This window comes from Calonectris borealis, chromosome 1 (genome assembly GCF_964195595.1).
Source record: "Calonectris borealis chromosome 1, bCalBor7.hap1.2, whole genome shotgun sequence".
NCBI classification, from domain to species: domain Eukaryota; kingdom Metazoa; phylum Chordata; class Aves; order Procellariiformes; family Procellariidae; genus Calonectris; species Calonectris borealis.
The window spans coordinates 27604929-27630332 of record NC_134312.1 but is presented as its reverse complement, the minus strand read 5'-3'; the positions used below and the strand labels follow the sequence as shown (position 1 = coordinate 27630332).

At 39.3% G+C, this 25404-nt stretch overlaps 1 protein-coding gene across 10 annotated transcripts in view; it reads right to left on the bottom strand.

Annotated features, from left to right (window-relative positions):
- The window catches only part of ANKRD26 (ankyrin repeat domain containing 26), a 59491-nt gene that overhangs the window by 25516 nt on the left and 8571 nt on the right, over positions 1 to 25404 (bottom strand). For 4 of the 10 annotated variants that reach the window (XM_075147054.1, XM_075147072.1, XM_075147108.1 and 1 more), the window contains exons 7-24: positions 23569 to 23619; positions 19830 to 19863; positions 19678 to 19750; positions 18384 to 18444; positions 17023 to 18026; positions 16151 to 16298; positions 14521 to 14582; positions 13460 to 13571; positions 11806 to 11834; positions 11639 to 11702; positions 11503 to 11547; positions 8706 to 8791; positions 6050 to 7045; positions 4958 to 5196; positions 3977 to 4126; positions 2992 to 3025; positions 2623 to 2761; positions 1082 to 1295 (exon numbers count right to left, since the gene is read on the bottom strand). In XM_075147054.1, the coding sequence (XP_075003155.1) occupies positions 1082 to 1295; positions 2623 to 2761; positions 2992 to 3025; positions 3977 to 4126; positions 4958 to 5196; positions 6050 to 7045; positions 8706 to 8791; positions 11503 to 11547; positions 11639 to 11702; positions 11806 to 11834; positions 13460 to 13571; positions 14521 to 14582; positions 16151 to 16298; positions 17023 to 18026; positions 18384 to 18444; positions 19678 to 19750; positions 19830 to 19863; positions 23569 to 23619 (3541 nt within the window). The remainder of the gene's footprint in view (positions 1 to 1081; positions 1296 to 2622; positions 2762 to 2991; positions 3026 to 3976; positions 4127 to 4957; positions 5197 to 6049; positions 7046 to 8705; positions 8792 to 11502; positions 11548 to 11638; positions 11703 to 11805; positions 11835 to 13459; positions 13572 to 14520; positions 14583 to 16150; positions 16299 to 17022; positions 18027 to 18383; positions 18445 to 19677; positions 19751 to 19829; positions 19864 to 23568; positions 23620 to 25404) is intronic. The other 6 variants (XM_075147119.1, XM_075147129.1, XM_075147099.1 and 3 more) reach the window with 5 other exon arrangements.

Genomic DNA, 25404 nt, shown 5'->3' with positions numbered 1-25404 from the left:
TAATTCTTTGTAAACGATATATATTTGAGAATTTTGAAAAATGGTTGGACTAAAATCCAGGCCAGATTGTGACTGACTTTGTCTTCCTCATAATCCTCTTCCACATACTGGGAGGCACAACTCCTCGAAGCTCAGTTCCCTCAGCTTCTGCTCACAGGGCTGGCGCTCCTGTTCCCTGACCAGCTTGGTAGCTCTCTGTTGAACTCACACATACTGGTTAAGCTCTCTCTTGTACTGGGAGGCCAAAATTTGGACCCAGTGCTCTAGACACAGTTCAGCAAGTGCTAAGTAGGGGCGGACAATCACTCCCATCAATCTCCTGGCTCTGCTGCTCTTCATACAGCCCAGGGTGCCATTGGCCTTCTCAGCTGCCAGCTCATGCTGGCTCGTGTTGACCCTGCTCTCTGCCAAGACAGCCAGGGCCGCCTCCGCAAGCTCCCCGGCCAGGCCATCCCGTGGTACATCATCACAAGGGGATCTTCCTTCCCAAGTGCAGGGCTTGGCATTCATCTTTGCTGAATTTCATATGGTGCCTGCTGGCCACTCCTGTCTGAAGTGATGTTAACAGTGATTAAAAACCTCACACCATCCAGGTCTAGCTCAGGAGTATGGGGAAAGGGGCAATCCCAAATTTGACAAGCAAGCACACAAATGCTCTAAGCTCTCTTCTGAGTTGCATTCTGTGGAGTTACCAGAATTCCTAATATTATATACCAATAGAAGCTGCATAGACAAAATTGAAAAAATACGTATCTCATAAATCTCTTACAAATCTCATTTTCCCCATACGTACACTCTTGTTCTCTTCTCTTGCTATTAAAAAAAAGTTAAAACAACATCCAGAAGATTTTACACGGAGCTAATATCCAGGCATTTCCCCCCCCCTGACATTATGTCCTTTTTAACATAACTTGCCCATGGGATTCAAAAAACCCAAACTTTCTCAGTTCCCTCAGCTTGAGAAACTTCTAGGGAAGTTTCTAGGATGAGAAACTTCTCATCCTATTGCCTGTACCATCAGCATCTTCTGGAACATGAACACTGACAGGATAACACATTATCAGAACACAAGCTTACATACTTAAGGCTTTGGATATCACTTTTCCATTCCACTTCTTGGTGAGCCAATATGGATTTCAAATCTTGAGTCTCTTCTGCTATTAATTGTGACTCCTCCTTTTCACTTTCCAATTTCCTTACTTCTCTCCAGATAGCTGTATATCGATTTTTTTCACGTTCTATTATCTGTTCATATTCAAGAAGTATGTTTTGAATTTTCAACAAAATAGCAGAACCTATTTAGAGATAGAAAAGATGCAAAGCTGCACATATGCACAAATACTTTCCAAGGTATAAATTATTTAATACTTTACTGTATTGGGTATAGGTGGCACAGTTTTGGTAGTGGGAAGACTGCAGATAGTGGGGAGGTCTCTGTGAGACGAGGCCAGGGGCTGCCCCGTGCCGGACACAGTTCCAACAGACCCACTGCAGGGCACAGCTAAGCCCCTCAGCCATGCTGGTGGTACCTCAGTACCTCAGGGAAAATGTATTTAGGAAAGGGCAAAAATGCCACACAGGCAGAGGAGAAGGGGAAAAGAATGCGAAAAACAGACCTGTGAACACCCAGGTCAGTGAAGAAGGAGGGGGAGAAGGTGCTCCAGGTGCCAGAGCAGAGATTCCCCTGCAGCCCATGAAGTCACCATGGTGGCACAGGTATTTCCCTGCGGCCCCTGGAGAGGACCATGCTGGAGCAGATATCTACAATGGAGCGCTGTGGAGGACCCCATGCCAGAGGAGGTGGATATTTCCTGAAGGACCTGCGGCCAGTGGAGAGCCCAATCTGAATCAGATTTTCCCTGAAGGACTGCAGCCCATAGAAGGACTCACACTGGAGCAGGGGGAAAGTGTGAGGAAGAAGGAGTGGCAGAGGGAAACTGCTATGTCCTGACTGCAGATCCCAGCCTCCCTGCGCTGCCTGGGGAGGGGTAGGGGAGTCAGGAGTGAAGGAATTATATTGACCTTCAGAAGGGGGTGGTGTTCTTTCAATTTTTTTGTCTTTGTTTCTCACTATCCAAATCTATTTTAATTGCTAACAAATTAAGTTAAGTTCCCTGAAGTAGAGTCTGTTTTGCCTGTGACAGTAACTGGTAAATGATAGCCCTGCCTTTATATTGATCCTCTGTACTCAAGCTTTTTTATCCTCTTTTGTCCTGTTGAGGAGGGGCAGTGAGAGAGCAGCTGGGTTGGAGTTTGGCCTTTAGCCAAGGCTAACCCTTGCCTAATGGAATTTTAGCATAGTTTAATAAACATAGTAAGTGACGCTTATGTTTATATAATGCTATGTGTATATATGCAAGCATCTTATGACAGTTGATCTAACCTGCTTCTCCAGCTCTGATTAGACAGAAAACCAACGATAAAGTAAGGCATGTTTGCTGACAATACAGTCAGACATCTAAGGTTAGGTGAGATAATTACCCATCTTTTGAGGGGGATCTCTAATCAGAAGAAATATTAGATCAAAATATAAAACTAAAATACCTAGCAGTGCATATAAAGAAATCATGTTTTAAAAGAGGAACTTGCAAAAGCTGAAGACAAAGCCACTTGAAAACATACCCGTATGATCCACACTAAGCTGTTCTAACAGCAACATAGCCTCTTTGTAGGTTGAAGTTGGTAATTCGACATCCTCTGAAGTTGTGTCAGATGAGTGACTTAAATCAAGGTCATCAGTTACATCCATTTGTATGCTGACCTACGAACAATACAATATTTTCTGTATAGAACTATATAGTATTATAGATCATTACAAATGCATGAATGATTCATTCTCTCATTCACAGCTCATAGATTTGGCTCAAATATGATAAAATTGCATACTAGCAGCAATTTGTGCATCTGGTTGATCACTACATAAATGCTGTTCCCATCTAAGTGATTAAAAGCTGATATAAACTATTTATCAAGAAACTAATTTTACAGTACCTTGTTCTGTTCACTCCCTGTTTTTCCTGCAGGTCTGGAAAACAGAAATATATTTCAGTACGGGAATGCTTATATTGCATTATAAACAATATCTACAGTTGCTCTGAAAACTTAATTTCAGAACTGAATTAAACTAAAATTTAATATAAGAATTTTGTTAGATGTAGTTGAAGACTGAAAAAAAATTGTGTACCATTATGTCTATTGGAAGGCTATTTTTTCCACAAGGTATTAAGCAAATAGTTGAAACAACTGTTCCTCTCAAAATGATACGAACCTTACAGCTACAGATATGCAGATATACAGTTATGTGCATTCCCTGTTTAATACTAGAGGTTTAGCTCTCTTCAATATTGAGAATCCTTCTCTTACAGGTCAAAGAACCATAATTTTGGATTCTCTAGTGTACTGGGTCTGGCTAGGATGGAGTTAATTTTCTTCATAGCAGCCCACACAGTGCTGTGTGTTAGTTTTCTGACCAAAACAGTGTTGATAACACACCAATGTTTTAGCTGTTGCTGAACAGTGCTTGTACAGTGTCAACACCTTCTGTTTCTCACTTTGCCTCCCACACAAGTAAGTTCCGGGTGGGCAAGAAGTTGGGAGGGGACACAGCTGGGAAAAAAAGAAGGCAGAAAAAACTGAGATGCCTGCAGTGAAAGAGTAATTTTGCTCTTTAATAAGTCTTTCCTCTCACTTTTTAAAAATATAAAATATTTAAAAATATAAAATATTTACGCACGTGCAAACACTCAGGTAGTTCAGAATTTGTGCACACCTGACCTTATCATTAACTTGGCTAGTCTGTTCAAAGCACTCTAAGCAAAATGGAAGAGTTTTTGAACACAAAGGCCATCAGGTAGTGTTGTCACATGAAAGAAAAAGAATCATTGTACACATCAGGTTTACAAAACTTACCTTTAGCTTTCAGGTCAATTTTTACCATTAAGTAAGTTTTATTTATAACATTCCTTATATTCAGTACCTTCCTTCATCCTGAGATGTTTCACTGAAAGTGCTATCATCCAGTACTTGAAAATTATTCCCACTGGAAGAGCTCATCTGCTGATTAGCCTTCTGCTTTGAAGTACGTCTTTTATTTTTCTTTGCAACTTTGGCATTCAGGGCAAATTTACTACGTTAAACAGAAAGGAAGGAAAAAAAAAATCAAAATCACCAATTGAGGTAGCTTTACATAAAATATTTCTATGAAACAGACATACTTAAGATGATGTCCAGAAACAACTGAGATGATAAAACACAGACTTGACTCCAAAGATCATGGAAGATACCCAAGTATTTAAAAAACCTTCCCCTAGGAATAAGGGTGAAACATGGAATCTGAGCTCTGTAAGCTGGAACATACATAATGTCCCCATTAGAGGAAGTATCTAGAGCAGAGATTCCTCTGAAGGACAGACAGGAAAAAACTCCTGCTTAGGGTTACATAAAAATATCTGTGCCTTCTTCAAACTTTTGAAATTGGTTTGGTAATATCTTCTCCCTTTTCCTGACAAAGGGCATCTGAACTTAATGAGAACACCAACTGCATGGAGATTACTAAAATCACCTAGAAAAGGGAGAAAGCAAAGTAAACTGCAAGTTCCTACTTTTCTTTTCTGGATGGCCATCTCCTACGAAAATAAATGTTTTTTCTAGTCTTCAACTCTGGTTTTGAAGACACGTTTTGCCTCAGTATTGACAAGGAAATCCACAGGAATTTGGTTTCTCTTTTTTTTTCTTTTTTTTTTTCTTTTTTTAAAGCAGGAAATAAATTTGAACCTCCATTATGAGCTTAGTTTTTTCTAAAAAATTTTTTTTTTTCATAAATGTTTGAGAAGCAGTGGACTACTCAGTATGGCTTTCAGCATTGAGGAAACTACTTCAACTACTACAATATTAGAAAACCTAAAAGATACTTAAGTAGTACTACAAATAAGAATTAGAAATTATTTCCTTAGTTTACCCTTTCATCGGCATTTTAATCAATTTTGATCTCTCCTCAGATGAAAAATTATTTTTGTCTTTTTTTTCCATAGTATTTTCATTCTCCATTTTCAAACAGTCATTCTTCCTTAGAGTAAGCTTTTGTTTCATTTGCTGATTAGTAACATTGCTTGCCGGTGTATTTAATTTATCAAGATCTTCCTGTTTTGTCTCCGCCTCTGTTTTGAAACATCTTTGTTTGCTTTTTTCCTTCTCAACCTACAAAAAGAAAGTTAAGTTTCATATATTTCTCAGTATTTCTAGAAGAGAGAAATGCCATATCCAAGACTGAATAATTCAGGGTTTACCTCTGAAATCATGTAAAATTAAAAAAAAAAAAAAATTAATTCATATAGAGAAGCATTTTCACAAAATTACACTACAAAGTGTATCAAGTCATTGAAAGTACTTTGAATTCACTCATGATTAAAGATATAACAAAAACACAGCCCTTGGAAAAAAAACAATAGTGTATCTTAAAACATGAACAACAAAAAAGTGAAAGCATTACTGATGGACAAAGAGTTAGAAGGGCTGCACAATGTTGGTTGTAAAAACACAGAAAAAAGTCAAGTGGAAGTGTGCTGGGCTATTGTTTCCTTAATATGGGGCGGGGGAAGAGATCCCAAACCCACAAGCAGAAATGGTTTCACAGCAAACAGGAATTTTATTGAAGGGCAATGAAGACACACCATGCAGAAATCACAGCAAATGAATAGATTAGTCAAGACCCTGTTCAGAAGCTATTTTCATTCTTTGATTCAGAATCAGAACTGATGTAATTGTGTGCATTTCTTTTTATGGCAATGAAGTGATAACTACTTACACTGGAACTGAGTGCCACCTATTGTTAAACTGGAACAATAATGCATTCTGTGATTTCCAAAAACCTTCTAATTACATAATGGGGAAAAGGACAACTCTCCACTGGTCTATTTATTCATATGTATTTCCATTAAAACAAAAACCAATTTGCACAAAGCATCTTCCCTTAATGATGAATAGCTAAAGTGAACAGGACCATTGATATGGAGAAAGACTAAAGAATAAGGAGTAGCAGGTGAACTTCTACCTCTTTTTGCAGCTGTACCTTCTCTTTCTCCAAAGCCAGGAATACTATCTGCAGCATTCCTACCTTACTTTTAAATCTTTCCATATCTTGTTTTAGTTCTTCATCAAGATTCCCTTTCAGCATGCCACACGATTGCTGAGCATTTGCAAAAAGACTGTCAATTTCCGATTCTCCTATTTTATTATTGTCAATAAGGCAGTCCCTGGGAACATCATCATTAAATCCAGAGTCTTTTCCAAGTTTCCTTTCTGTTACAAGAAGTGCATTTTCATCACTTGTAGAAAGAGGTCTTATTTTAGGAAGAATATTAGAAACGTCATCCAAAATACTTGCTTTTAAGCTACGTCTCAGGGAGTATTCAGGATTTCCCTCTACATTTCTACTACTTTCATTTTCATTCTCTTCCATTTCCATAATAGGCATTTTTTTTTCCTCTCCTTTTGCTAGAGGTATCTTTGCATTATCTGTATCCTTTGTGCTATCTTCTTCATCTGTACTCCAGGTATCTTCCACATTTGCATTTAAGTTATTTTGATCAGAAAGGACACCAAGACTAGGAATTACAATTTCCATTTTGGGTTCTTTTCCAACTAGCGTAAGTTTAATACCTCCAAATTCACCTTTACTTTCTAGCTTATTACTTGCTTCTGTCGCATGGGATGAAACAACATGAGAACTCTTCAATTCTTCACTGAAGCCATCTGCTGACATTTCTTCCACAAGAGAAGTAGTTTTCCCAGTTTCATTAATTTCACCAAACAGCTGTTTCAGCTCTGCTGTAATGTTTTTGAAATTTGTTTTCAATTCCCTTTTCTCATTTTCAACCCACATTCTTTCATATCTTTCTTCCCAAGGTTTTGGACTTAACTGCTTGTCAGCACTGTGCGATTCCTCATTTTCTGCTAGGGCTTCCTGATGTGAAATTTCTGCTTTGTCAGTCTGATTTTCATGTGCTGTTTTTTCTATCAAGTTGGTAGTTTCTAAAATATATTTATCCTTAAGTAAACAGGTACAGACAGAAAGATTACCAAGAAAAAGGAAGTTACAGTTAATCTAGGTAATTTCTGTTGCAAACTCATCCTATCATATAGCAGAAATAATAGAAATAAGACATTTTGAAAGCAATTGTTTACAATAAAAATCAAGGGATACCAAATTAAAGGATCACTGAATCATCATTTTCTTAAAATTAGAAGGACTTCCTTTAGAGACAACAGTTTTTCTTGGATTAGATTTGTCTGGACACTAAGGTTGCTTTTACCTTTTAGCCTGCCTGCTTTCTGTAACTGGTGGCGTTTGTCACAAAGCAATTTATTTTTTCACGTTCTATTGCTTTAATACCATTTTTCATTACAACTGCCTACATTTTCCTACTCTCCTTCCTCCATCATTCTCTGTCTGGCATTTACAGTCGCCTGCCATCTGAGCTAATACAATGTGAATGAACATGACAAGCTTTTACTATCCACCACAAGGAGAATTGGCTAAGTTAGGACTATTTCTTCACCCAAGACTCAGAAATACTAAATTACATTCCAAGCTCCAAAGAAAAGCATTTATTAGGGAAACCTGTCTATCCCTTCCCTTATCCCAAAAATCAGGAACCCAAGCTTGTATGAAAAACATACCATGCCTCAACCCCATCCAGTCTCCTCACGTCCCTGACCCCATGCTCTGTTCCTCAACAGTTCTGACTGCTCCTGTTATGTGCCAAACTCCTCCCAACATGCTCCCGCCCCACATGCCTCCTTAGCTCGTGGTCCCTTCTAAACAGGGCCTGCAGCCTTAGTATCCCAATGGGCTAATACTGTCCAACTCCTCGCTCTCTTTTCTTGTTAGCCAGGCCCTTTTCTCCCTCTGCAAAAATTCCTCCTTTCAGAACAGGGAAGGAGCACCTCAGCCAGCCATCATCTGTCTCAGCCTCTCCATTTCCAGGTTCATTGCCCAACTACTACCACCTTCCAATAGGCTTACGTTCTGTGCCCTGCCTGTTAAAATTAAGCATGTCGCTCTTTCACAGTGCCTGGGTGTGCAGTGGAAATAACTTGCCTGAGGTGTTACAGAAGACTCCAGATCCCTTTATCCAGCCCTGTATGCCCAACATAAACAGGATGCCTGCCTTATTCCCCTCTAGAATGCCCTCTGAAAAAAAATCCCTTTTCAAACACTTATTAACATGGCCAAACAAGGGTATATTTTGCAGAGGCAGGGAAAGCATCAGGAAGGTCACCAAATTTCAAGGTTTTTTGTTTGACCTTTCTCTTACAAAGGGGATGACTGGATGCGTTTAATCAAACACATCGGCAGATTATAGACAAATCTCCCTCTTTACTTGAATGTGCATTTTGCATAGGGAAAAAAAAAAAGCATTTGACTGCACTGTTTCTCAGCACCGCACAAAAAGAAAAACACTGGTCAAAATTTAAGCAAACCAGCTGTAAACAAATCAGTATAACAGCAAGTATCCAACATAGTGACAAGGATCTCACCCCACCAGAAGAAAATTGTATCTAACTTTACGTCAAGCTATAACACAACCTTCATCTACAGGACTCTCCCTTCAGCATTATTCACTGACTGGTAAGTTTTCTTTACCTTAGTGTATAATACAATTTACCAATTCAGACTCTAATTCAAAATACTTGGTTTTACATACCCGCATCCCATAGTTTTCAATGGCATCCTTGATGTTTTCTTTTTCAGATGATGACGACATATGAAAGGTAGATCCTGAGTACTCACCTACAGTGAAAAACAAGTATTTTTATAACCAGCATGACTTCATACTACTTATTTACACCTAGAGTGCATCTTGAGTCATATTTGTGAGAAAAATTCTAACACGAAATAACACATCCCCTCAAATTTGTGAGCTCCTAAAGAGAAAGCACAATTTTGCTTAAAAGATAGACTAAGTATTTTGTGGATGCAGGAGTGCTGTGACACCTTTCCCGAAGAATACTGCACAACACGGACTGAACAAGCTTTTCTGGTCAACTGTATCTGAAAGCTGGACAAAAGCAGACCTGTCAGCACCCACAGTTTTGTACTGGCCTTCTAAACATGCAATTCACATTCTCTGTTCAGAGTATGTAGGTGTCTTAATGTTTTGGATTCTGTTTCAGAGTCCAGACACTTGAAAATTAGGTGCCATACTGCTATAATCAAAAGCAACCTGAACTCCTGTTCAGTCTTGCCCGTCATGGTCAACAGTAAAGTTTTCAGCAGCGCTATTTGAGTCTGAAGTCTTAGTCTTTAGATAAGATTTTAGGATCTTTGGAGCCCATAAGATTTCTTTTCCACAGGGTTTAATCAATCTTGAAATTTCTGTACGATGGGCACAGAACAAGGAAAAAGGCAGGAAAGATGAAAGGCAACAATGTTCTTCCATCTGCAAAACTCCAGTTCTCATGTTATAATCTCTAAGCCACTGGAAAAATAATTCAAAAACAAACTAAAAAAAAAAAGATAAGGACTTCTCCCATTAGTTGTTGCAAGTAAAATGTCTTCTCTTCTTGGAGCAGTAATTCATGAGTCTATTTTCTGTATTATTGTCTTCTGTCAACGTTGTGAAAGAGGGATGACTCCTCATTGTCAAGACTTCTTTACTTTTAGCACAGGGAGAAATTTTTAGTTAGAACACTGGTAGAACCCTACCCTGAAGCTTCTGAAGAGCCCGTCATTTAAAAAAGTGTATATCAAAAATTCACAAAGTAAATTAAATTCCAGTATTTTTGACAATCATTTATTACTAGCTTATATTTTTATTAACGGATACCTGCAGTGGGGTTAGATGAATCTGGCTTCGTGCCTAACATATAAATACACAGAAATCCCTGTGCATACAAAAGATGCAAATCCCCCACCTTTTACTCTGCCTGTTCTCTAGCTAGCAGATGACTTTTAGTGTTCTTTCCAACTAGCCTTTACCTCTCCTCTCTCTTCTGAGATTTCCCTCCTCATAAATTGTCTTACATAATGACTTTTTGCAGATTACAGTGCAAAGCAGCTACTCTTCTGTACAGAAAACATGAGAACATCACTACTTAATTTTGACCCAAAAATAGATTTTAAGAAGTTATTACTATGAGTCAGTAAAAAAGTAAATAGAATGGGAAATTTAATCCCTCATTCAACATTTAATTATGCAAGATACTGTATCTGTTTTCCAGATTTACGAAATAAACTTGTGAAGGGTGGCATTCAACCCTTTTAGAATTAGAAATATTTGTGCTATGGAAAGGCAGTCTTTCCTTTCTGCATTTGTAATTTTCTAACATACTGGTTCACTATGGGGCTACATTTCACATTACTGTGTAATACAGACAAAACCAAAATTCATGTTTTAGCTGAACAACTTTTAATAATCCTCTATGCATGTTACAAAAACACTATCACTGCAAAATAAAGGGCAAAAGAGGACCTGTTGTTGCTTACCATTGTGAATACATGAGAGAGAGAAGGGCGAGAGGAGAAAGAGAGAGATATTTTTCCTAAAGAGAAGTTTAATTTCTATTATTGTCAAAAGAACAATGTTACTTTTTTTTTTCCCCCTAAAACAAGGATGCCAAAGAACTTGAAACTATTTGTATTCCATACTTAGAAGTTACAGTAATTTAAAAAATTATTTCTGGTTACCTACTTTACTTGCCTACATATCTGTTCACCTCTCTCTGGTTTATATTTTCAATAACTGATTCTAGAAACTCTAAAACCTGAATGGGGAATTGTTTCTCATCTCATTAACAAATATGCAAATCGATAAATGTTAGAAGAAACTAAATAACTATTATGGTCATATATCCTCTCAACCAGCTAGCTGCTTTACTTTTAGCCTTGTTTCCAAAGAAAAGAGAATTCCTAACAAAACGCTGACACTGTCATTTCCTCCCACGTTGTCTCTCTTCTCCACTTCCTTCCCCTCTGAACCTGCCGGTCAGTTTCCATGAAACAAGAGGGGGAGGCCTCAGAGGAATGTATTTGCTACATGTTTCAAAACAACTGCCAGACACAGAGAAAAGCCAGGCAAGTAATAATTCCTGCTAAGTGCAGCTACAGCATGAGTGCAATAATTACCCTTTCTGTCTCACCTGCAGCTCCTGGACAGCTTAGCTTCCAGATCCCTAGCCTGGAATCAGCCACAGCACATGCTCAGAGAACCAGGAATATCAGGAAGGGTTTTTTTGAGAAATTGGAAGGAAAGCAAACTTGAGGACTGCCTGAAAACGGGAGATGACAGCAAGTATGGTGGAGGAAGCCTACAACATGGAAGGGTATTTACAGTATTGAATGGCAGACTAGAGGAGGGAGCACACACATGCATAGAGGCATATTTCAGTAGACCTTCTGCTCCCAGAACACCTGGCTAAAACCATTAATTTAATATCAGGAAAAAATTTGCAAGTTAAATGTGTCTGTCCATAAAAGAACACTACAAAGACTGTTATGAATACCTTCAATATCCTCTGCATCTCCTAAACCAAATTCCTCCAATAGATCTGCAAAACAAGTAAGTCATATGCTTTATTAAATACTCCTATCCAGAAAGATTATGAAGCTAAACCCAGAACCACATGAAGTGAACATTACCTGATTTCTGCTGCCTTTTAGGAGATGTTTCATTCATTTCCACAACGGATTCAGGAGTCTTCAGCTATGAAAGACATAATCCAATGATAAAAAAAACAAATTAAAAGTAACTACATACTATTTAATGAGTAGAACAAGTAGTTAGTCTGACACAAACAAATACTTACCTGGGAATTGTTGGGTTTCTCCAAAAAGCCTAGAGGTAAAAAATGTTTTGAGAAGTGTTATTTCATTTAACTTTTACTTCGTTCAACAAGTAGTTTCTACAACTACGTATTAGTTGCAAGCATTATTTCACTGAGAGTATGACACCTACTATTCAATTTACCTCATCATACAGCATTTGTATTAGCATACAAGAAATGGACAATGCATACTTCCCATTGTGCACCTTGGATTTAAAAAATAATAATCACAGAACTAGGACAATTCATGCAAAGCAATAAGGTTATGCTTTTTAACAGAACAAGATCAAAATATTTAGTCCTTTTGAGGCACTGAATCCTGCTTTCTAAAAGGATTATTTCAAAAGCCAAAGCTGGTCTGCTGTAATGAATGACCATAAAACAGTTTAACAGCACTATGACTGTGATTATCCTACAAGTGTTTAATGTTGAGGATTATTTTCCTTTCCATTGACGGGACAGAGAAAGCATGGATGCAGACACAGAAACCTCATACACGTGTCATCAGTGATGTAAAATCAAGCTAGTTCTCAACAGATTGTTCTGGTTTAGCTTGCAAGGAAACAAAATAAACAAATGTTGTTTGGTTGTAATCTCCACTTATAGCATTGTTCCAAATACTTTTTTTTTTTTTAATTTCTGTCCAACATTAAATCATTTCCAAACCCACACAATCTATTGGCCCATCTATATTTCTCAAATTCTCTGCCTTAGTCATCTTACAGTTTGAGTCCTCTCATGAAAGAAGTATATGAAATGTTACTAAGAACGGCTCCACAGCGAAATTTTTGTATTTAAAAAAAAAAAATATCAAAAAACAAACAGTATTTGATTTCTGGTAAACTTGGTGGTCTAGCAGTATGGAAATACCTTAGAAAGATTACCGTAATCACCTTTGACCCCCTTTTCACACTGATTTTAAGCTTGTCTTAGTAGAATCATACAGAGCAGACTTCCATGACCAGTATTCAACAAGTAGACTTACAAGCTCCCAGGAGCTTGTAAAGCTTTGCTTCCAGCTTACTAAACGAAAACTGGATTAGCTTCTTCAGCTATCCTATTGTACTATACTACAAGCAGGATTGACATACCATTTGTTAAAGGAGAAATCCTTCAGAATAGAGTTCTACCCCAACAGCAAAACTTCCCTGCCATCCTATGCTCAAGATGCTCAAGAGGCAGTGTCACAAACTACAGGCAGAAACCCTTAGCAACAAAACCTGAACTTTTAGTCACATTTTAGCTCCTACGCAAAGCACAACAGAAAGCTATCAAAAATTAAGCTAGGAAAAAAAAAATGCATAGCCAGATCACAGTTTTCTTCTGCTGCATTATCAGCCAAGAATGTTTAAATGTCAGTCCTAAACCACATATACTTTCATCACTATGCAACAAGAACATGAATTGAAAAAAATACAAACACATCCAAAGAACACACATAATGCAAACAAGACAACTTCCTTTACAAACTGGCCAGCAAGCGCCATGATAACTGGCGTTAATTAACAAATACTAAGCACTTAATTGCTATAGGGCACACCCACATCATAACAGCATTCCTCAGACAGACACTGATAAAAGTTCACTTTAGCCTATAAACGCTTACAGACAAACATTTAGTCCACCATGAAGTTACCATTGTTGTGTTTCCCTGAAACAATCTGTGAGCAGGCTCCATGTGTGTCTGCAGCTGGGAGCAACACACTGGACGATACTTTTCTTGGACTTTCAGAATCCGTCTGTATAATCTAAAACACATGCATGAAAATTGATACAAATGCATTTTCAACTCATTTCTATGCAAAAAGCTCCTGCTAAGCCAACTTGCATAGCATGGTATCAAGTATATCAGAGATACAAAACCCTTTGATAGGACACATCAGGACATAGTATATTGGAAAAATCACAGCAGTTGTGTGTGTTTTCAGATTTTAGGCAAAAACCTCACAACTCATCTAAACTGTGGTCAGTAAACACATCGCTATTCCCAATTGCAAGGGCGATTTGGGTTGAACAAAGACTAGCAAGGCAAAGCTTACAGAAACTTAGGGTACCTAAAAAAAAAAATTTTAGTCTTGTATTTTTAAGAGGGGGTGAGGAAGAGTTCATTTTTCCTCACAAGAAAAGCCAGAGGGTGTTAGCTACAGACCCTGCTCATTATCTTCTAGCCCATTACCACGGACAGAAAGAACTAAAAGGGCAAACACAGCCAGGATGTGTGGTATCTCTGTTGAACATGACTTTCAAAAGGGCTGAAGTACACCTACAAAGGGTAGAGAGGATTTATTCAGAAGCAGCTAATCATCTAGGTTGTAGACCCTAAGGGCAACCACTGACCAGGTCAGCAGAATAGAGCAAGAATCCTGCCAGCCCCTGTGAAAAGCTCAGAGTATTTTAAGCAGCAAGAAACTTCACTGCTTCAATACTATACTAAAAACCAAACTCAAAGGCCAGTTGCTATGAGACCCAAGTCGTTACCTTCACTTAACTTCATCCCAATCCTAACTGAACAGCTGGCGTACAGCAGAAGTATTTCAAGGGCCCCCAGTTACAAACAAATGGCAGAAACAGGAAAAGAGGAAATAAGCTTCGTCAACGGTAGGGCCCAAGTCAAAAGCAAACTCTCAAATGCTTCTGGACCTTACTCCTACCTCCTCATCCCCCTGTGGGAAACCCCGTGTCCTTCATAGAAAGTACCTCGGAATCCCAGGGAGATTCATCATCTTCCTCTTCCTCTGCTCCCACTGCTGGCAGGGCACCTACAAATGGGGTAAGAAATGAGACACTGAGTGTTTATATTTCACTCTGCTTTTCCCCATCAGTCAAGCCCTGCATCCAAAAGATGCACAGTGGTTCTATTGCTGAGGACAAACTACGAAATGAGTATTATTCAAGGGTTTCTTCACACCCAGCCACATCATGGTATTTCCTTTACATGGCCACCTCCTCTTGCCTCCTTTCCAGCAGAAGATGACTATGCACAACAGCAGACCGCTACAAGCAACACGCAACACATTTGGGTAACATTCAGGAAGAGACTCCAGCACGCTGCAGTCCTGTGGTATAGAGTTTAGGTCACCTGCTCTCCAGCCTACAGCTCCAAAATTTGGCATTTAATACCACTTTCCACTGTACAGGAGGTACTGTAGAAACTCTATCCAAAACATCCTCACACTAACATCACTAAAATCACCAAGAAACGATGCTCCTTTTGTAGTGCTACAGGAAAGATCTTCCTTGACAGAGTTGTTACCTTGCACCTTCCCAGAAACTAAACACCTAAGCACTACCATTTAAAAATAGAGTAGAGGTCACGGCTCAAACACTCACCCCAAACACACAAAAGCCATTTCTATCTCAGGGGGTTAACATCCAAATCTCTTCCTTACCAGACGAACATAAGGCTCAGTTTCAGTGGGTTCCTGGCCAGATTAGACTGTTTTCATTTCTCTGTTTTAAGCTACTCCATTAGGTAAAACTGATTCAGGATTCACTCATGTGCAGAAGGGGGAAGGAGTTGGAGAGCCGTGAGGGCACCCACTCCAGAAGAGGGCAACTGCTGGTTCCAGCCTGGGCTCTGACTACTTACACTATGCCAAACTCATGCTTACAGTAAAATGCACAGGGAGAGAAGAGCATGTATAGGCACAACACTTGAATACAGCAGATTCTGCCAGGCCCTCTGTGTAGCATTTGATCAGCAGCTACACATGCACTGGTAACATCTACCACACCAAACTATTCTCTGGAGACAATGGAAATGGTGCCTTCTCCTCCTGCTCCGAGACCTGAGGTGAGTACCAAAGTGCTCAATTCTGATTGAGCTGGCAATGCTTTCAAGCACACACAAGCGTGGCACTGGAGAGACCTTCTACATTTTAAAACTGGACAAGGTGAGGCACTGCAACAGAACAGCTTTCTCTCAGCTTGACTCAAATCTTTCCTAGGCTTCAGCCAAGAGCAATCACAGCTTTTCAATCCGACAGTACGAGCCAGAAAGGCGAATACTACTGTCATACCCAAGACACTCTAGTCCTCCTTCTCTTTTTCATCCGCACATTTTGTTCAGACCGCTTCAGGGAGAACACAGCAACAAAAGCAAGAATGGCACTTGCTTCATACAGCATCGTTTGGAATCCAATGCCACAATTTCAGTTCTTCAAGGATGAATGAAAAGGAGCAAAAGCTGCTTTCCTTCTCTGTCAATGCCCACTAGGATTCACAGGCAAAGGAAAAATTTGCTATCTCAGAAGTCAATCACCGTTTTAGTTCATTTACTGTGCATTAATATTTCTAGAGGAAGAATTGGCATCATCATTTCTCTCACCAGCATTGTCTTTTGAAGCATTGTGGACTTGATGGTTATCATTACAAATAGAATTTTTCACACCCTCAACAACTGCAGTTTGTAGCTCTTCACCACTGTCTTCCTTCTCCTGCTCCTCCTCCTCTTCTTCCCATTCAGGTGATTCTTCCTAAAAAAGATGGACCAAAACAGCTGGAAAGAACAGAAACAAGCATCTTCTTTGCCATCCATCGACAACTTGAAAAATACTTTTCTTATGTAAAACAAAAGGGAAACTTTGTTGAGCTTTGTTTTACAAGGCCTTCAGTTTTTCCATGGGAATCTATATGAGTAGACAGCAATGCCTAATGTCATAAGTCTCAACCCTGGTTCTGCAAAGCCCCTGCGAAGCACTTCCTCATGTCAGTCTAACTCTAACTTCATTTAAGTGACATCATTCCGGAACACATTCCTTCTTTTTCCCTACTTCGCTCCAAGGAAAATCACTAGCTTCCTGCTCTCAATCTTACTCAAACTTCTTTTTGTTTCCTCACTTTCAGCCATCACACCATGAATTTTACTAAATGGCAGTAAATCTTCACAGATAAAATCTGTACATACAACTGAAAAAAACGTAATTGAGTCCAGAAAAAGTCTACTACCTATTCTTTTTCCTGCAAGACTGCTGTAACCAATAGGAAAAAAAATTATTTAAAATACTGCCTGGTATTATTCTTATACCTAAGAAACTGCTTTGGCTAGGAGTAAGACATTTTCTAATACCAAAAATGGATGATCAAAAGATGGATATATGTGAAGAATAAGTATTAACAGAAATCCAGCTTACCATTTGTTTCTTACCTATATTACCCTTAGAAAATACCCTTGTAATTGAATCATTCCTATATACTTACTTTGGTGCTTGAGTGAAATGCTGCTCTTAAATTTTCTTCACACCTATTTAAGCGCAAGTTTTCACTTTCTTGTTTCAGTGCTCCACAGACTTTATCATCTACTTCTTCATATTGCTCTTCTTCAGTACCTTCATCATCCCCATGTTCACAAATGACAGAATTTGGTCTTTGACTTTCAAGCTTTGGGTTTTTTGCTGCTGACCAAGAATTATTACCACTTTCAAAGCCATCACCACAGCTTGACTTTTTCTCCTTAAGGGAACTCTCCGAGAGAGGCTGAGGTATCTCTTTTTTCATTTCAGAGTCTGCAAAACAGGAGTCAGCATTTCTGTGAAACTTCTCCTGAATCATGCTTTTCCTGTTCCAGCTTTCTTGTGTATCTTGCAAATTATTTAGATTTTGAAAGACAGCTTGTTTTGGTACTGACTTGCAAGATACTTCATTATTCATTACCTTTGGAGACATGGCAGTTATTTCTTCTTGCAACCTTTCATAACACCCAGCTATAAAAGACACAGGAGTATCAACAGATTCCTCCACCTTTTCATCAAGTTCTTTACTTATTTTATGATCATCATCACAGACATCTCCAGTTCCACACTGAGCTTCCCCTTCATACTTAATGTTACTAAAATACTCCGATTTCTGATTAATTTCCCCTTTAGGTTCTGTTTTCTCCCCCTGCTCCTCCTCCAGTATGTCATTAGACTGAGTTTCTTCATCTTCCAGATCTTCCTCCTCCTTTTCATCCTGAGTAAGATCTTCGTCCTCCTCTTCTTCTTCCTCCTCATAATCTTCATCGTCATCTCCATTGTCATTTTCATCATCTTCCTCCTCCTCCTCCTCCTCCAATTCTTCTTCCTCCAGGTTGCTTGCATCTGAGACATCTTGATTCAACAATTCTCCACATTCTCCTTTGTTCAGGTTTGCATCTGATGGGGTTCTTTGTTTGAGGCTTTTCTTTGGTGACTTAGGACTTTCAATTCTAGAACCATCACCATCATCTTAAAGCACAAGAAAAGGAAAAATGCATGTGAACAAAAGGAGTTACGTAAATAGCAATAGGCATGTTAACAGATTAATGCACAGGAGAGCAGTCATCTAGGAATGTCTGGAAAAGGAGCCAGGTAAGGGATGGGCAGGATGGAGGAAGGACTTGACTAGGGACTAAGGCTTAGGAGGGGATTAATATCTTCATTTCAATAATATGACTTTTTTTTTTCTGAAATGACTAAGTGCTGTGTCTTCAAAATGCTACTTTTCTCACTTACTATAGCAAAAAAAAAAATTTATAAAAAAAATACTTCGCAAGTCTACTTTTATATATCAGTATATCATGCAACCATTTTGCAATAGCTTACTGTTTTTCCTGAACTGCTGGGAAGCATTCATTAACAGTGCCAAGTTTGGCTTCTGCAGCTTCTGTAAATAAAGATTTATTTAAGCAAAAGCATTTTTTTTAAAAACAGCAACAACTTTGTTCACATCAAATCTTGACCAATAAATATAATCAGGTTGTCCTTCTAATAGTGCTGGCTCCACCCTATGGTTCTAACTACACAAACACTCCTCACATATGCAATTCAGTGAGTATTTCACCCCAAATTGTTCTGCAAATTATTTCCAAAACTATGTTCACATGCATAACAGTTCTAAAAAACTGTTTTTAGTATTTATAATACTTAAGTAAAATTCACCGTTATTTAAGATTGCAGTTTCAGGATGCTTACTTGCAAATGGGCACAATGCAAGTAGCTGTTAAGATCCCTAGACTTAATACATAAATTAGTCCCTGCAAGTACACTTACCAAAATATCCCTAAATTTCAAAATCATGCCAGAAAAATGCATCATTTCTATTTAAATCAGTGCAAGAAAACAAAATCATGTTAAAACTAAACATGTTTGCATCTCCAGCATTACAGAGTGGGTTTAACTACCACACTCAGATTCCTCATCACTGCAGAATCCCAGTGCAACAGAATAGATGCTCTAGACATCACTGGAGAAGTTGATAACCCTTCAGAACATTAGTAAAAACAGTAGGTGCGAGACCTTGTAGCTGTCAAAAAGAATACTACCCGAGCATTCAAAAAAGAGGGAAAACATGCAGTGTGAGATTACATGCAAGCATGGAATGCCATCTCATAGAAGAAAAAAGACGACCCATATAAGTAACTCATCCATTGAGTGCTCTTGAGGAACCTGACGAGGAGGAAAGGAGAACTAGGTGATGAAGGATTTCAGTAGATCTTGATAAATAAATGCCCTTTTTCTTTATCAGTTAGGATTCTATCACCAAATTTACAGGAAACAAAAATAATGTTTGGAGAAGAACAGAATAGGTTATAATAATAACTTACAAACCTTTAGGGTCTGCAAATCTGACTCAAATGAACAAGAACAAATAAAACGATGTGGTTGTTTATCTCGTCACCTATTGCTCTTTTGCCCCAAACTACAAATCCACTGCATGCTCTGCCACAGCTGCCACTCTTTTAGAAAAAACTCACAGCAGAAGAAAGGCTGGCAGGCCAGAGACTGCTTCTAAGGAGAAAACAATATTGGCTGGAACTGCAGTTTCTTTCAATCCAGAGAAAACTTGCCTTCAAATCACTTATTTTTACAGGACATTTTTCCTGTAAAGGCACCATACCTTGGGGGTAAAATCGAGTTCTTCTTCCTCAGAAGTGTGCCAACTGTCATCACTCCCCTCTTTCTCAGAGCTTCTTAAAAAGCAAAGCAAAATGAGTACTGTGTCTCTCAAATAATTCCTCAGGTAAGTGTTAACTATTTTTAAAGTCTCACCTGATTGAGTCTCCTTGGGAAAAGTCATCTACTGCTGTTCAAATATTAATTGACACGTTAAAATTAGATTTGATGTGCTAAAAATTAACCAGTACATATAAACATTTAACATGGACAACTTTACAGGTTGTAACAGAATGAAACTTCAGGTAGTCAATTCAACACAAAACAGCATGAATGAATGCGTTTCCAAAACACCTGCTTTTTCAAGCCAAATGGAATTAAAAAAAAAAAAAAGAAAACAAAAAAGACCTGAGTTATCTCTCCTTTGGACTCTTATACCTAGAAGTTTAAGAAACATCTCTAAACTAGAAAAAAAAAAGCATAGCATGAATATGCTATGTTAGTTAAGAAAATGGTGGTGGTTTAGCAAGACAGTAAGTAAATGAACCTCTGAAGCACTCATATTACACACATGAGTACACATCACATGCAAAGATTTTACTATTTTATGTAACATTATGTATAACATCATGCTATATACTACACTATCTGCTGCTCTACCCAGTTACAGATTATTTTGAAAAGGTACAGAAAATCAAAAAGCGTAATCAAGACCTAAAGTTTACCCTCAGGTAGAAGAATCACCAGCATTTCTCCACACTGCACCAAGAAGGGTATTCAACAGACAAAAAGGGCATAACCAGGGCCTTCTATACTACACTCCAAGCTTTCATCAGTGTTATGAAGGCAACTTGCAAATTGGAGGATCATAGGATAAATCAGGTCAGAAGGGACCTCAGGAAGTCTCTTAGCCAACCGCCTCCTCAAAGCAGGCTCAGCTATGAGGTTGGATAAGGTTGCTTATGGCTTTATCCAGTCTGGTCTTGAACACCTCCAAGGAGGGAGACCGTACAACCTCTCTGTTTTACTGTCCTTATCATGGTGAAGCTTTTCACATCCAGTTAGAAACTCTTGTTTGCATTTATGCCTCTTGTATCTCTGCCTCCTGTCATGAACCACTGGGAAGAACCTTGCTTTGTCTTCTCCTCATATGTACTGGAAGATGCTGCTATGTCCCCTTCAAAGTTGCCTCTCCTCTAGGCTGAACAAGTCCAGTTTCCTCAGCGTCTCCTCAAAGGGCAAGTACTCCTGCCCCTGACGAATTTCATGGCCCTCCACTGAACTTGCTCACTGTTGAAAGACCAATCTCTCTTGGACTGGGGGCTCAAAATTATACCCAGGCAGCCGGACACAATCCAGTGAGTGCCAGGACAATCACTTTACTCAATCTCTTGGCTGTGCTGCTCTTACTACAGCCCCGGACACTGTTGACCTTCTCAGTTGCCAGGGCACCCTGCTGGCTCATGCTCAGCTCACTCTCTGCCAAGATGCTCTGGGCCTTCTTAGCAAAGCAGCTCTCCAGCCAAGCAGTCCCAGCATGTTTTGTAGCAAGGGGTTGTTCCTTTCCACGTGCAGGACTTGGCATTTGCCCTTGCTGAATTCCGTAAGACAGGCCTGACAGTCCATTTCCCCAGCTTGTCAAGGTCCCTCTGAATGGCAGCGCTGCCTTGAAGTGTATCTGCTGATCCCCCCAATTTGGGGCCATTTGCAAACTCGATGAGAGTGCACTCTAGCACATCACTGATGTACTAGTGAAATCTGAACTCTAGAAATCCAGCCTGAAGAGTGCTAAAACCTCTCAACTATCAACAACTACGATGAAATAAAAGGGCTCTTCAATTCCCAAGACAGAAGGGAAAAACCAAACAAATATAATCTCCACAAAGTAGTTATTTCAGCATTCCTTAAGCTCTCGATAACTAATTCTTGTTAACTATCATAACAAAATGAAGTTGCTTATAGACAGGAGATAGGTGACCTTCCATAACGTTGCATGATGACAACCATCTTGGACAAAATCATTAAAGGGAAAAGAAAACAAAGGCATATCATGCCTGAAGACACCTCTTAGTCTACTACCAGTAAACCACAAATGAGCATGGAAATTTTGTCTGTCTAAAATACAGGGTTTATGTGGGAACTTTGATGACTACATCTCCTGACCTGAATAGGGCTTTCAGACAATGAAATACAGTATACATGTTCAGTCTAGACATGTCATGTAGACAAAACCTAGAGGCTGAAACTTCCAGCCCGAGGACAAGCTAAAACAGTTAAAATATCAACACAGTCTCTGATTTTTAATGTTTCCTATTACAACATTGTATTTCCTATACAACAGAACATTTAAAAATATTGATTAGTTTTACACACCACAGTCTTCTGTTAACTCACTCAGTACCCACAGTCTAATCTACCTGCTAACCTCCCAAGCTGAATGAAAACCTGTCTCTTAGAGCTGGGTAGATAGAGTGAAGCAGTCAGTTATAAACTCTTGATAGGTGACTTCAGTTATATTTTAAATTAGTTCAGTTATAATTAATCAAACCAGCCGAGTAAGTTATCCCACGGCATTCTCCTAGAGAAGCTGGCAGCTCATGGCTGAGACAGGTGCACTCTTCGCTGGGTAAAAAACTGGCTGGACGGCCGGGCCCAGAGAATTGTGGTGAATGGAGTTAAATCCAGTTGGCGGCCAGTCACGAGCGGTGTTCCCCAGGGCTCAGTACTGGGGCCGGTCCTGTTCAATATCTACGCTACAGGCGTGGGGAAGAGTGGCTGCAAAGCTGCCCAGAGGAAAAGGACCTGGGGGTGCTGGTTGACAGCCGGCTGAACATGAGCCGGCAGTGTGCTCAGGTGGCCAAGAAGGCCAATGGCATCCTGGCCTGTATCAGAAATAGTGTGGCCAGCAGGAGTAAGGAGGTGATCGTGCCCCTGTACTCGGCACTGGTGAGGCCGCACCTCGAATCCTGTGTTCAGTTTTGGGCCCCTCACTACAAGAAAGACATGGAGGTGCTGGAGCGTGTCCAGAGAAGGGCAACGAAGCTGGTGAAGGGCCTGGAGCACAAGTCTTATGAGGAGCAGCTGAGGGAACTGGGACTGTTTAGTCTGGAGAAGAGGAGGCTGAGGGGAGACCTCATCGCGCTCTACAACTACCTGAAAGGAGGCTGTAGCGAGGTGGGCGTTGGTCTCTTCTCCCAAGTAACTAGCGATAGGATGAGAGGAAATGGCCTCAAGTTGCACCAAGGGAGGTTTAGACTGGACATTAGGAGAAATTTCTTTACTGAAAGAGTGGTCAGGCCTTGGAACAGGCTGCCCAGGGAAGTGGTTGAGTCACCATCCCTGGAAGTATTTAAAAGACGTATAGATGAGGCGCTTAGGGACATGGTATAGTAGGTATGGTGGTGTTGGGTTGATGGTTGGACTCGATCTTAGAGGTCTTTTCCAACCTTAATGATTCTATGATTCTATCTGAACTTTTGCTTTCAATGTATAGTAACTTTAAGCAATGATCAAAACCAGGTCACACTGTCCTTTAAAAGGCAATAGAGGGCTTGATGCCCTACCATAGAAATGCAATCTAGAAAAGCAGTCTCTGGGGATTGCTTGTTTCCACTTTAATTGAAGTCCATTTCCATTTTGGAGCAACAGAAGAACATTTTTTAAAAAAAATTATTTACTATCACTAACGACACAAAGCAAACACTCAATTCAATAATAAAGGACTCATGCAAAACATTCAAACAAATAAAAAGTGCCCAAAGCCTGCTCTCAAATCTAATTTATAAAACCAAAACTGTCAAAATAGGGTCCTCCAGGATAAAAAACATCACAGATGTATTACTATTTATATGTCATACAACATATTTCATATTTGAAATGCTAGTGTGCAGAATACCTTTCCTTGATTTTCCTGTTCTTGATGTCTGGTTAGGAGATTGTTGCATTCCTATATCCATTTAGGAAAAGGCATGGAAAGGACAGACGAAACAATGGCATCAGAATAAATTTGAATTCCCAGAAATTTGGAAAACATAAGCAGCACATCAACAAAGCTATAGCAATGGAAGAATGTACTGTGACTATCAGTCTACTCTACAGTTTTAAGTGCTAGAAACAAAAACAATCACAATCTACATTACTCTCAAGGGACAGTGTCAAACAGTGTAACTCAATTTACTTGCTCCATGTAAAATACCCATATTCCAGTATTTTGAAATATTGCAACAGATTATCAGAAATTTACTCTACTGCCAACTTTATATTGCCAACTTGACTAGTCCTCATCTAGCAGACTGCAAATGCAATTCCTTCATATTTGTAGAGTGCTTTATACATACAGCACACTTAAAATCCCTCCCTCTAAGCATCCCAAAAATCCTTAGGTGCCAACAACTAAACTTTGGAGATACACTATCCAGAAAGTTTGAAGGAAATCTTGGCTCCACGACCACGCAACTTATAGCCATTATGTTATTTACACTCACTCACCTCAAGTTACAGCTTTAGCATGTTTGTTACCCCTCACTAAAAAAGCAACCCAGAAACTTGTTGCCTTAAACCAGCTCACCTTAAAAGTTGTGCCAGTTGGTGCCTGATGCAAACATAGGCCTCTCCTACCTCAATTTGAAGAGAAGAGAGTCCTGCTTATATTGATTTGACCATGCTAAACTATTCACATACAGAAGCTATGCCACCAGCCAGAACACAGACATGACAAACAGTCAGAATGAATACTCTGTTCCTCCAGCGCTATAGGACGAGCCACAACTGGACCAGAACGGGTACGTTGACTGGTGAGTGTCATGCATGTGTGTTTATGTGCGTATGCATGTCTGTGTGTTGTGGAACAGAAGTTTTAGAATATAAATCACCATCCACCTGCTCTACCCATCCTACTCAGTAAAATTTTGTATTTTAAGTCAACGAATGGTGTGGTTCTGTTATTGCAGCTACCCGACACCGAATTTCTTCATGGCAAGGCCACAACATTTGTCTCAGAACAGAAGGGAGTCCTGCTTATATTGATTTTACCACAAATACATGGAATGGATGTGGCAAAAGGACTCCTATCAAAAGCACACACATAAAGAGTTAAGAAAGGACCTCAAGATGGTTTCTCATCTCTTCTCCATTTCTCAGTTTTCTTAAAAGGTGATACAGAACAACTTTTCCTGACCTCAGGAGATGTAAATCACACTGAAGCACTCATTTCTTTTCAAAGAGCTCTACAATGAAAAGCCAACCATTTCTGTAGGGACTCAGGGAAACACTGAAGGAACAATACATTAATATGTAGTGCAGTAGCTAAAAAAAAGCTGCTACTGTAGACATACTAGAAAGCTGAGGCCTTGCCTTTAGAAAAATTGCATAATTATTACTTTTTGCCAAAGAAATTCCATCCTCAAATCTAAAAGGACTTTAAATCTAAAAGTCTTTTAATATGCTAGGGCTGGAAGCCATTCATCTGGAGGTTTTTGCAAACCTGTCTGTGATTAATAAAAAAGTTCATGTTCTGACAAAAAGTAAACATTCAAATAAGCATGAGCCAACTTCTTAAATATGCTGACTTATTCATTAGAGGAGAATATTTTGAAGAATGTTCAACAAGTGCAAAAGCAGCAAAAGAAGTAAGGACAACATTAAAGATCCCAGAAAAATAGTACAGAAGAGCAAAAGAAAAGAAAAGAATTCCAAAGTGGGTGCTTCTCTGGTCTCTCAAGATCACCCCAGC